This window comes from Apus apus, chromosome 5, assembly GCF_020740795.1.
Source record: "Apus apus isolate bApuApu2 chromosome 5, bApuApu2.pri.cur, whole genome shotgun sequence".
Classification (NCBI taxonomy): Eukaryota; Metazoa; Chordata; class Aves; order Apodiformes; family Apodidae; genus Apus; species Apus apus.
This window is the reverse complement of record NC_067286.1, coordinates 31516107-31529806: the sequence shown is the minus strand read 5'-3', so window position 1 is coordinate 31529806 and position 13700 is coordinate 31516107. Positions and strand designations below refer to the sequence as shown.

The 13700-nt window shown below is 39.9% G+C and overlaps 1 protein-coding gene across 1 annotated transcript; it reads left to right on the top strand.

The window, feature by feature from the left end:
• The first annotated feature begins 95 nt into the window (after window positions 1-95).
• Window positions 96-10973, top strand: EIF2S1 (eukaryotic translation initiation factor 2 subunit alpha). The gene is made up of 8 exons (XM_051621424.1): window positions 96-206; window positions 2165-2406; window positions 3947-4026; window positions 4482-4633; window positions 6767-6873; window positions 8737-8834; window positions 9726-9869; window positions 10160-10973. The coding sequence occupies exons 2-8, from the start codon at window positions 2166-2168 to the stop codon at window positions 10283-10285; spliced, it is 948 nt and encodes a 315-aa protein (XP_051477384.1). The 5' UTR covers window positions 96-206; window position 2165; the 3' UTR covers window positions 10286-10973.
• Window positions 10974-13700: the final 2727 nt, after the last annotated feature.

Here is a 13700-nt window from a genome sequence, read left to right as displayed (position 1 = left end):
CGCTCTAGCCAAGGCCGCGCTCTCTCCTGCCTCGCCGGCGAGACTCGATGGTGCGGGGCCCGGCCTATCGCGCGCGGAGCAGCGGGCGCGGGGCGGGCCGGCGCACGCGCAGTGGGGCGGCGGCCGGGCGCACGCGGCGGCAGGAGCGGCGGCAGCGCGAGACCTCGGGCCGCGAGCGCAGCGCGGGACCCGCCGGGCGGCACCAGGTACCGGCTGCGCGGCTGCTGCGGGCCCGGGCCGGGCCGGGCCCCGCCGCTCGGCCCCGCCGCTCGGCTCCTCCGGGCCGGGCTCCGCCGCCGCTCGGCCCCGCCGGGTCGGGAGGGGGGCGGCGCGGCTGGGAGCTGGGCCCGAGCGCCTGGGCCCGGGCGGGGCGGCAGGGCAGGGCCCGGCGGGGCCGGCGCCGCAGCTGCGAGCTCCCCAGCCCCTGGGGCTGTGCTGCGGGGCCGGCCCGCCGCTCGCAGCGCTGTGCCGGGGAGGAGCCCTTCCTGGCCCGGCAGCGGCTGTGGCCGCCCCGGAGGCCGCTTCCTTTCCCCGGCGCTGTGGCTGTCGCTGGGCTTTGCCGGTGTCAGCGGCGCTGCCGCAGCCGCGGGAGTCGCTGGCCGGAAGTTTTCGCCAGTTTCCGCCGAGACTTGTGCGGCCGTGGGGACTGAAACCTCTGCTGAGGCGTTTCCAGCGTCAGGGAAGGGTGATTTCCAGCGTCGGCGCTGTGGGCGCTGCGTTGCTTCTTCGTGTCTTCCACAGAAGGCCGAATTAAAAAGCCTGTGTCTTTGGAGAATGAAGTGCTGTGTGTGCAGAGCAACGTTTGTGTGTTGCGTGTGCAGTGGTTGCGGTTTGTTGCTTTGCAGTGTATTTTTATTCTGTGTCTCATAAGTAGGCACGTAGAATTGAGCTGCATTACGTGAACAAGAAAAGCAAAATGTAGAGCTTCTTTGATGGTGATGTTCTTTGTGTGGCTCGAAATTCTATGAAGTTATAAAAAACCTTTAGAGGAGTGTTTTTTAAATATTTTGCTTTTTGTAATTGTTTGTATTTCTCCTTTCTGGAAGTTAAGAATGGAAATAAGGGTAGGTACAGCCTTCTGAATTGTGTGGTCATGTGTACATAGCCCTTGGTGTTGCCATCTTACGCTTGTTGTAAACTCTTGTATAGCTAAAAAGCATTAGCATTGCTGTAAAGATCAAGAGTAAAATTTTGAAATGCTGAACACAACCAACCTTCTGAAGGAGTGGTGCATTTGACTCTGCGTCTTAGGCTCCTAGTTCTGTAGGAAACTTCCTGTATTAAACTTCTAGAAGTAGATAAAAGGAGCTGAACTAACTGGTTAGCAGTGATCAGTATATTAATTCATCATCAGGAAAAGAAGCAACTTAAGCATTGCTTGTTACCAAAACACAATTATGAAGCATTAATTTTGTACTTTTATTGAATGTATAATGAAAGAATTCTGTCGTTGTTTTCAGGGTTTGTTTTTCCTCATGACTAGCAATACATTTGGGTTGGCTTTTTTCTCTTTTTATAGTTCTTCATTCTTGTCAGGATAGTTCTGTCTTCTGATTATTGCCTTTGCTTGCTTTGCTGACAGGTGGCCTCTGGAGCAGGTCTTACAGGGTTATTCCAAACATCCTGTGCCTAGTTTAGAAAGTCATCTTCTGGAGCATGGAGTCTCTTCCTTCTCAGTACTACCAAAGCTTCCCTCTATCTCCTATTTTCTGTCTTATGTGCATACAGAGCACTGCAGCTTTCTTCTCTCTCATGTCCCTCTGTTGTTCAAATCAGATTTAAAATTTTACACAGCCTCATGAACTTACACAAGTGCAAGGTGTGCAGTGCCACCTTTTCACAGCTGGAAGGCTCTTCTCTACAGAGTGGATAGGTAATACGACAGTTGAAGTGGATAATAAAGTCTGGGTAGCAAGGTTTTTCTACTTTAATACAAAAAAATAAGCATCTTAGCAACTTGTTGTGGTAATACTAGAGAATATATATTCTTTAATTTCTCATAAAACCTAAGTATGAGTTACACAAACTTTATCATAGTTTTCAAATCTTTGTACCAGTGTTCCTCTGTAGCCTCACCAGTCCCTGCTGATTTTTTACCATGTTGGTAGGAGAAGGCAGTCACATATTGTGACATAGTATCTCTTTCTTTCTGTTCAAATTCCAGAATGCCGGGACTAAGCTGTAGATTTTACCAGCATAAATTTCCAGAGGTGGATGATGTAGTGATGGTCAATGTCCGGTCCATTGCTGAAATGGGAGCCTATGTCAGCCTGCTGGAGTACAACAACATTGAAGGCATGATCCTTCTCAGTGAGCTTTCCAGAAGACGTATTCGTTCCATAAACAAACTCATCCGCATTGGGAGGAATGAATGTGTCGTGGTCATAAGAGTTGACAAAGAGAAAGGTATTTGGGGATATTGTGGGGTGTATCAAGATTGAATTCACAGAGAGAAATGCAGACAAGCTGGGTGGCTTAGGTATTCATTGGATTTGACAGGGATTCTTTTTTTAAGGCACTTAAGCAAGCTAGACCATCATGATACTTAGGATCATTCTTTCTCTGGAGTCCTTTGGGAGTTGGGTTAATGAAGGTCAGCCACATCAGTAAAGATTTGCTTAAGTGGGTCCTCACCAGCTCAATATTTGGTGAACAAACCATACTGAAGTGGAATTTTATTCTGATATCCATGCAGGTTTTCTAAGTTTTAACTGAAGAGAAAAATCATCAGATGTAGAGGTAAAAATCTAAATGCTGAGCATTGAATGCTCATGATCCATCCTGTTCATTAGCAAGTCTCAAACCTTGGCTATAAAATAGATAATAATGTATGTAATCGTTGTACCACGTGAATTCTGTAGTTTGCAGGTTGAGATTGTACAGGCAACTTTGTCTTTTCCTGTTTTCTGAACATTGGAATCTTTTACTCTAAAGATTTTTAAACTGTTTTCTATTTAGGACATGTCAGATTTTGATAATACCGTTCCATGCATTCTTTATTATTTCTTTGTACCTGGGTATAGACTTTAAAAATAAACACTGAGCAGATCTAGAAACAGACCTGTTGGTATGATGTTTCTCAAGTAATATGCTTTTCTAGAGTACTTCTGAAACTGCAGTTACCCCTGAGATGAAATAGTAAATATCAGGATAAGAAAAAGCAGAGAGTAAAGAAAGACAAGAATAAACTTACTTTAGATAGATCTGAAGTGAAATAATTACCGAGCACCTCTAATTAAATAATATTTCATCTTCCAAATCTATTTTGTTCTTTTATTAACAGAGAAACACATCTGGAATTCACATGGTGGTTTTTCACTGAATCCTTTGGGAACTTACAGTTTGTGAGAAGTTGGTGGAGGGCTTTTTGAATTGACTTAAGACATGTTTCAAAAGACATGGTTTCACAGACAGTTGTTCCAAAAGCGTATCCAAGGATTTAGGGTCAGAATTTATGGCTGGGCCTCAAATTAGCAGGTATTAGGAAATTGTTCAGAGCTAGACTGATGGAGTTCCAACCGTGAATGAAATAGAATTGAGCTCTACAAAAATATGCATCAAGCTTGTGTCTTTGTATGCTGGTATGATTTTTGCCAAAACTGTACAGCAACATAAAAGTGGATCACTACTTGCTAAAATATTACGAAATTTTCTTCTAAGTTTGCAGAGGAAACGTGAAGGCAGTGATTTTAAAGAATGCTGTACAAAAGTTTTGCTATTGTAAGTCTTTACAGTTGTAAGAGTAATTGAATATCCTGATTTGGATCATGCTTTGATAAAATTCACTAAGGTATTGGTTTCATTAGTTTCGGTAGCAACGGATAGAGAGAGTGTAGGCAAGGGACTAATCCTGATCCAGAGTGTTTGTTCTTCAGGTGCTTCTCTTGAAGCAGTTAGACATAGTTTGCACAATGCTTGACACTTTCAAATTGGTTTTCCCTAATAGGTTATATTGATTTGTCAAAAAGAAGAGTTTCTCCAGAGGAGGCACTCAAATGTGAAGACAAATTCACAAAATCAAAGACTGTAAGTTGCTTCTCTGTATTCAAGCACTGTCTTTTTTCACCTTCTTTCCTAAGCAACCAAACTGCACAGGCATATGATAATATTAAATTAAAGCATTGTTCTCATTTATTAGACATACTCTGATTCTCATTTACCGATGCAAATATAACCAGTTCCTCTGTCCATGGGTGCTCTGGTTAACTGCTTCTTAATTAATGAAGAGACAGTTGAAAATTTCTGATGCAAAGGTGTATATTTAAATGATCAGAATTCCAAAGTATATGCTGGTTTAGCATGCTGGGGACAACTTTTCTTGAAAAGGTATGCAGGTAATTTAAGGCATTGACTCCCACCCTTACTACTGTATGATCCTCTTCTGAGTAGAAGGCTTACCATTAAATATTACTTTTTATTCTCAATTTTTGTCTGCTTTTGATACTTGTTTCGAGTTTTTTCGCTCTCCTTTTGTGTTTCAGGTTTACAGCATCCTTCGCCACGTTGCTGAAGTCTTGGAGTACACTAAGGATGAGCAACTTGAGAGTCTGTTCCAGAGAACTGCCTGGGTCTTTGATGACAAATACAAAAGACCAGGATATGGTGCTTATGATGCATTCAAGCATGCAGTCTCGTAAGGACACTTTTTCTACTTCTAGGAGTTTTATTCAAATTGCAGAAAAATACTTTCCAGTACCTAAAGGGGCCTGTAGGAAAGCTGGGAGGGACTTTTTACATGAGTGTGTAGTGAGAGGATGAAAGGTAGTAGATCAAAACTGAAAGAGGGGAGATTTAGGTTAGACATTAGGAATAAATTCGTTACTGTGAGGGTGGTGAGAGATTGGAACAGGTTGCCCAGGGAAGTTGTGACTGCCCTCTCTCTGGAAGTGTTCAAGGCCAGGTTGGATGGGGCTCTGAGCAACCTGATCTAGTGGGAGGTGTCCCTGCCCCTGCAGGGGTGTTGAAACTAGATGATCTTTAAGGTCCCTTTAACTCAAACCATTCTATGATCTCCTGGAACAAATCCATCAGAATATTCTTATGGGTTTGGTTGTTTTTTTTTCTCCAGAGTCCATATGTAGAATGTACTGATCAAGTAAACGTAGTAAATTTGTACATCCATCTTCCAGTTGCTTATTGTAGGTTTCTCTGTCTTACTGCTTTCTTCAAATTCCCAGTGCTTTTGAGAAGGAAGCTCAGGGTTTACTTGGTTTTAGCCATCTTTGAGTGTCAGCCACTCTGTATCAGATTTTTTAAAGCAGTAATTGAATGTGATATGAATAAATACTGAGGCATTGGTAAATAGTGTGTTTTAAGTATAAAAGAAATGTGATTGCAAACACTAGAGAGATTTCCATTGCTCCAGATGAGCCTGTGACATTTCTAACAGAAGTAGCACTGATGTTGGTTTCTCTGTCAGTTTCCCTGCTCTTAGTCTCAAGCAGGTGTTATAAAAAATATCTGTGTATCTGAAGATACTTCCACTCAAAGCTCACAGTCATTCTTCCACTTTGCAGGCAAAGTTTTTCTTTTTTTTAAATACAACCAGCTGGCTTGTTACTTCTCTAAACTTCCAAACATAAAGAATGGGAATGGGATCATGAACTTAAAAATGAATTATGAAGAGAAGGAGATGGAAATTGTAATGCCAAGGGAATATGCACAAGGGAATATGTTCTAAATTTTTTAGGTAGTCTGATATTTTAATTTGCTTTCAGGGTTAACCTGTTTGGTTTCCCTTTAAAGATTCTATCATGAAATTGGCAACTCAAAAATAGATTTATCAATAAGCATTTCCAGTTTTGCTTTCTTTATAGTACATAAACCTGTGAGTGATGAACTTGAAATGAACAACAGATGGCAGTAATAAAATTTAAGAAATTGTATTGACTTGAAGAAGTGGGCACTCGGTAGTATTGTGATTAGCTTAAAACCATCTCTGTGTTTTTGGGGAAGAAACAAGTTGTGTCCTCATTTGGACTGGATGTGTTCTGTTTCACAGAATAGTAATTATTTTTAATGATGGTAAATTTGCTGCTGAAGGGAAAATCTGTGCATGTTGCTGCTGAAAGAATTCCAGATCGTTCTCTAAGAGATAAATACTTAAACACCTATATAATAGAAGAACAAGAAACTGTAGTTACGTGGGCTGTTTAAGCTTCTCTTAACTCAGAAAAAATCCTGAATGTTTAAAACACCTTTTCATTGCTTAAGAATGTAGCCAGCAGATAAGTATATATCTGTCATTCAGTTACTATTAAAAAGGAGTCCAGAATAACACAGCATGAGTATAGTTTACTTCATTGGATGACAAAAATACTGTGTTTGAATGAAACATTAAAATAATTCAAAAACCTCAGATTCATCGTGTGTTCTTTTCAATGTGAGATGGATATATCTTCACATTGGAGAGAACATAAATACCAAGGAACTAGATATTTGTCTCACTCTGTGTATCATATACAAATGGAGCTGAAAAAAAGTCACTCCATTGCTTTTAAAAAAGTAATTCAAATTTTTCTTTCCAGGAACAGATTGAGTAAACTACTTTTCTGCTTTTTTGTTAAATGCTTCCAGTATAAAATATTTTTTAAATAGATGTGTTTATTTTCTTTCCAGCATCTCAGTGGACTCTTAAGAAACTTCCCTGTTTTCTTTCCCTGGTAAATACCTAGGTTTATGCATAAGAATATTGAAATAGTACCAGAAGCTAATGTTGTGTCATATTCCACTTTGGTATAACTTCTGTCATGTTTGTTTGGTTCAGTGACCCTGCAATCCTGGATAGCCTGGATCTGACAGAGGAAGAGAGACGTGTACTGATTGACAACATTAACAGGCGTCTAACACCACAAGCAGTCAAAATCCGAGCTGGTGAGTTCTTTGCAGATGTTCTTTGAACATGTCTTGACACTTGAGTCAAGTTAGTGTATCTTGCTGCAAACTATAAGCTCAGTTAAAACTATTGGTTCGTAGTACTAATATTTGAGTGTAACTGGTCAGAATGAAGACACTTTAATCACGAATTGCTTGCAAAACGTCTATGTGTATTCTATCCTGAAGTGCAAGGTGATTTGGCTTTTTCCGCCCCCCCCCCCCAAATTGCAGATTCCCTGGGACACAAAAGTAGTTGTTGTCCTGATATATAGTGCAGCCTGTCATATTGTACTGATACACCATTAATTTAAATATTTTATGGCTATTACTGCATCCACTATATTCTTTTTCATCATTCAGTGTTACATTCATGGAGTCCCTGACAGGATAATTGGAACTCTGTCTGTCAGCATGTGTCATAGCTGCTTGTCATGAACACATGAAAATAGTTCTGACTTTCCCTTGGGTGTGTTTCTAACTGGTTGATCACAAATCATTTAGCAGGAAATAGTAGCTCAAGCCTAGCACATCTCTTACGTATTCGTGAAGTGCATGAGCTGGTTTGTCTCTAATTAGCTCAATGCAGGCAGAAAAAGCACATGACTCTACGACTTAAGACTTACGTTAAAACTGTAAATCTGGTTGTACAGCTAACCAAACAGCCCAAAAGCATCCTTGCCACTAAACAGATAGTCAGTGTAGCAGAGTCGTGTTTTTTAACTAGATTTGAGAAGTTGCCTCCACTCTGCAAGGGTGTATTGAAGAGCACTCGCCCTTGTTGATTACTGTGGAGAGATGGAAAGAGCCACATCTTTTCCACATCTGTGGAAAGAGCCACATCCACATGACAGTGAAGTCAAGGAGAGAGTGCAAAAAGTAAGGTAATGAAAAATTCCTTTACTTATTACTTTAGACCACCATGAGTTAACATAGACTTCAAAAATGTAAGAGGGATGTGATTGTCATGAGGAATGAAATTGCTAACATAAATAGCACTTCATTAGTTTTGGAAATAAAGTTATTTGACAAGCATGTTCTTTTCCTTCATGTGTCTGTTTCATTGTGATGGTCTAAGTTGTTTCTAACTGTGACTTCAAGAGTAAAAATTTTCCGTTTGTAGCCTCATCCTGAGGCTGAGTGTGGTGCTCTTGTGTGAATTTGTGATGGCTGAGAATTAGCAGGTTGTTGTTACTTGCCTAGAAGCCAGACTAGCTTCTCTGTGTATCATAGTATTGCACCATTGCTACATAGGTAAAGACGTCTTTGTCTATAGACTAATCAGGGTATTACAGATAGGACCAGCACTGGTCTATGCCTTAGGTCCCAGGCATCTACAAAAAGCTATAGTTAGCTATTGCTTTAAATATATGTTAATATAACTTATCTTAAAAAAAAATTAAAAAAATTCCAATGCTCCTCAAGTGATGCCTCTGATGTAAATGCTGACATAATTTCATGAATTTGTGGATGTGCTCTTTTTCAAGCTTAATTTTTTGAGATCTTTAATTTTCTCTGGTATTTATTACTTTTATGTCTTCATCTTTGCATGTGAAATGCATTATTACTGCTGTTGAGTTTATTGGGTGAGAGGTGAGTGAATGTGGGTATATAAATTCATATCTTGGCTTTTCAAAGCACAATGTAAAATGTATGTCTAAGGAGCTCATGAAGACTTTTCCCTCAACTTACAAGTCAAGAAAGTGAAATACCTTCCTCAGCTTTGGGAGCTACTGAGGCTTTCATTGTGGATAAGCATTAGATACTTAAAATACTTCTTTAAGCTTTAAAGTTAGAAAGCTTTAACAATTGTACAGCTTTTGGTATCTTCAACGTTTTATTGTGTGTATTCCTCTGTCCTAGATATTGAGGTGGCCTGTTATGGTTATGAAGGCATAGATGCAGTAAAAGAAGCTTTGAGAGCAGGCTTGAACTGTTCCACTGAGAACATGCCCATTAAAGTAAGTGTCTGTTTTAATAGTGAAAAAAAAAAAAGCAACGTTTTCTGATGTCCTGAGGTACCAGTGGCATGGAATTGCAATGTCACAATCATGTAGCTGAGGCTGGGAAGCTGTGTACTTGCTTTCTGGGTCTTCTATAGCAGGTCTGTAACACGCTTCTTTTCCACTGTGTGCTGCCTGTTGTTGCTTCCCCAGCTCAAAAAGCTGTATTTATTCTCTTCCATTTATTAAAGTCTAGAATTGGCACACTACATACCTGCTGCTCCCTTATGTAGCCTCAGGTAGGGAGCAACAAATTTTATTTTCAGATAGAAGATTATGTAAGAAAATGAACGTTTGCTCCGCATATATCTGAGTGTTGATAGAAGGGCTCCTGTACTCAGGCCTAGTTTTCCTTCCCCAGTAATTTAGGATGTTGAATGCATTACTGAATAAGTGTTTTCAAAAAACTTTATAAAGTGCTTCCTTCTTCAAAAATGGTGTTTTACAGTGATTTCTTGTAACAATACGAGAAGTTTATTTATCCAGTCATCTTAAATCAAAAAAAACCAACATACTGTTGTCACAGTCTTTTAATTGTTTGAAAAATTATGTAATAGGACGTTTTACTCATCTGCAAAGTGGATATTCTCTCTGCTTGACAGTATTAATATACTATGTAGAAATGACTGATGATGATGTTGGAAATCAGACAGGCTGTGTGCTTTCTGGTCTGCTATTTCCATCCAAGCTGTTTATACTTCTAGAAAGGATTTTTCTAATGGGGTTTCTTTTGTGAATTGTACATTCATTGGACAACATTGGTCTATTTGCTTTTGAGATTTTTATTTCTTTGGTTTTATTCTTGGGTTTGTTTTTTTTTTCTACCCCCTAATCCCCACAATTTGATAGATTAATCTGATAGCCCCTCCTCGTTATGTGATGACTACTACAACACTGGAGAGAACTGAAGGACTGTCTGTTCTGAATCAAGCCATGGCTGTAATTAAAGAAAAAATTGAGGAAAAGAGAGGAGTCTTTAATGTGCAGATGGAGGTAAGAACCCATTACAATTATATCCTATTTTTTTTTTCCTCACAACATGTTTAAAGTAGAGCAAAATCAGTAGTACTAGGAGAAATTTTAGCAAAAAGGTATTAAGAAACTAAAAAAACCCTACACTTTTGTATGCCTTAAACAAACAAATGGCCAAAACTTTTGGTTTTGCTGTTCTTTGTTGTGGGACTTCAGGATGTATTTTCTCTCTTGCTTTTTATGTAGAATCACAGCCTATAAATGTTTACAGCCTTTCTTAATGACAGTTTACTATGTGTTCTGGTTTTCAGCCTAAGGTGGTAACTGACACAGATGAGACTGAACTTGCAAGGCAGTTGGAAAGACTGGAGAGGGAAAATGCAGAAGTGGATGGAGATGATGATGCTGAAGAAATGGAAGCCAAAACTGAAGACTAACTGTTCTGGAAAATTTAGAAAAGAGACCATACGAAAAACCGGAGACCCTGTTGCAAACACTCTGGGCTAAATGTTTCCAGTATTGACAACTTCAAATGCAAATGCTTGAAGTGTTTTACTGTTAAAAAAAAGGCCAATATGTGAAAGGCTCTTCTGAATAATATTTGATGCAGCAGCTTGCACAAATTGAATCCTTTGAAGTGAACCTGTCTAGTCAAGTTCAAGGCACAAATCTGGCCAGAGGGAGGTTGAAGCCCCATGCTTAACATTTTCATACATAACAATTCCTAATTGGTGATTTACAGCTCAGTGGAAGCACCAAAACAAAGCAAGCTGAACAGTTCTATACAGAATGTATTTGGCTAAATATTGAATAAATTTCTGGGCTGTGTAACTCAAGATTTTTTTTTCTTTTTCCTCTTTTTTTGACATGGCCTGGAATGGTGTGAATATAGAACCTGGAAAGGTATGATCAGTAGGTGACTCCCCTTTAACACTGAAAGGGCTTTCTTTTGCTTGCTTTAAATCAGGCCAACCATGCGTGGAACAAAATGTTTTCTTGGAAGTTTGTTAACGCAAACTTCTTTGTAAGAGCATTTCTGTTGTTTTTTATGTGCATTTACAGACAGAGAACTTTGAACATAGCTTGTTACCATTCCAATAAAGTTAGCTGATAAATGAAAAATGACATATAGTTGCACTTTGCTCCTATAGGTGAATATAGCAGGCATTTCAATGAACTTACTCATAGACAGTGCTGTCTTCTGAGTTCACTGCTGCATGACCTTCAGTTCTGCCTACCCGTAATCTGGTTTGCACTGGACTGAGCTATTCACTAGAGAAACAACCTGTTTATCTTTGAAGAGGAGAAAGATGTGTTTTACATGTTATGGTATATAAAAAAATACCCTGTTTTCCTTCTATGTTTCTTTACTGTCATGTCCCATCTTGCCCATCTCCTTCCTTTTCTTAGTATTTTGGGCTGCTAGAGGAAAAATACAGGAAAAAGGAGGCTTTGAGCCTTAACTAGAAATTCTTAGTACTGCCACAGCAAAAACAGTGTAATTGCTATGTGGTGCTGTCACAAAAGTCATTCACAAAGGGCATAAATATTGCAATCTGTCCTTGATTATCAGAGTTCACATGTGCCCAACTCTTAACAGCAATGCAGAGCCAAAGCAACTAACTTCCACTCTTAGCAGAATGTTGTAAAATAACTTATCATCACAAAATGAAGAAACTTTTTTTTAACGGTTGTTTTCTCAAATTCTTTTCAGAAGCTGTGTAGGGGAGCCTTGTGGTGGCTTGAAGCTGTGATGTCAGTTTCCTGATTGAACAGTTCTTCCAGCTATGCCCATTCACTACAGTAGTGATTTGGCTTTCATTAAACACAATAGGTGGGTACTCAGACAAAAGAATAAAGCATTTATAAACTAAAAAGTTACCTGTATGCCAAAATAATGCCATAAAGCAATGCACTGAAAAATGAGTCACAGGTGCTCTTTCCTTGGAATATTATCGGGGATTTAGAATCGCTATGATTTCTAGAAACAGTTTTGATGATTAATAGGTGAGTATCATTGTCAGTAACTCCAGGCAAAAGTTTTTAAACTCGTTCAGTAGCTATAGAAGCTTTTCTAATTGGAACCCCAGCATGCTGGTGTACACAATTCTGTGTCAATTTTGAGTGTATGAAAAAGAAAAAATGTGAGATGATGAGAGTGGTAACGAAGCAGCTTAAGATAAATGCATTTTAGTCACTTGTGCTGGCAGATAAAACCAGGCTCTCCTGTTGCCTGAGCAAATTTTAACCAAGAAGCTGAAATAAAAGAGAACAACTTAGTGCATATTTCTCGTGTTTTGAAGTAGCTGGAAGGAGGAGATGTAGGAGGGCCGTTTTCATGGCCTGTTAGAAGGTGTGTGTAAGGGAGCACTGCATCTGTGGAGCCTGCTCTGGGCCTCAGCTGTGCTGCAGCAGTTGCTGTAGCTGCGACTAAGGGATCTTTAGAAGTTGTTAAGATTATATGTTTTATCTCAGCTGGTCTATTTTGTGTGTGTGGAACTGTGTGTGCTTCCTGGATGCTTAAAGTAAGGGCTGTGGGTTTTGTGTGAACATCTTGGTCTAGTCACTAAAGCAAGGGAGCATATTCCTGCTGTTCATTAGCAACTGTCCTGTTTACTCAGTAATAATTGCAAAGCCAAAATCTCCACTTGCACTTGTGTAGGCAACTGAACAGGTACATACAACAGGTGCGGTTATACCTGTGGACAAGGCTTGGCCTGATGTGTTAATTGTAAGCATCTCAGCATGACTTCCATATCCTAAAATAATTTTGTAAGATTGGCAGCTTGGAAACAGTTTTACTTATAACATCTGGTAAGGACTCATTAATAGAAAAAAGCCCCAAACAGGGTCTCAGGTCAGGCACAACAGCCCAGTATCCTGTTTTTGAAGAGGGGAAATAGTGGCATCTAAAGAAAGGGTGCCCCACTTTCTTGCAGTTGTTGTGCTTTGTCTGATTTTTAATGCTGTGACAATTCCTTCCTCTTCTTAGTCTGATTCTGGTCCTCAGTTGTTTGGTTTTTTTAGATGGAGGTGAGCTGGCATTTTGTTCATAACAGAATCTGCACTTTGGTATTTAATTTCTGATAGTTTTTTGTTCCAGAGTCCAGACAATTAAACAATTGTTTTCCAACACTGCCATCTTTCTGCAGTTAATTAAAAAAAAATGCTCTTAGAATACCTTTGAACACTTGTCATCTTTCACTTCTGTCTAGAAATGTTTCATAGTTCTTTGTTTTGATGTGGTTTGTTTGCATCTTATTTAATCCTCAGTTCACTAAAGCAACTAAATATTGAATGGTGTCCTACACCAGAGGGCAAAGTCCTGGCATCTGAAGAACCTCCTTTAAAAAAGCTGGGTATGTGTAATCCCCCATGTGACACAATGACACAGGATGGGCATTGCAGAGCCTGCAATGGAGGTTGTCCTTTGGGCATGTTCTCTTAATCAGTTGTTCATGGCTTCCTAAAGGACTGACCTGGAGGTACCAGCACTGTCTGTCAGGTCAGCCAGCTGAAACAGCAGACTCTGCTCTCCGAGACAGGTACTCCTGTACTTCCCTGGAACCCTACGTAGCATCCTGTGGTGCTGATGCCTGCAGCTGGCTCTTCCTGGCCATGCCAATGCAAATTCTATAGCATATAAAGTATTTGAGGGTCACTTGGAATGGAACAAAATGTCAAGCACTCAACTGTGTTGTTGTTGTGTTTTTTTGTTAAAATACTACACCGATACGTGGAAAACACTCTAAAATAGATCTGAGGAAATTGACAGTCCTCCCTTTGAGTTTCAAGTCCACAGAAGGCTTGACAGCGAGCTCCCCACTTTTATGCAGATCAAAGCATGTCCTG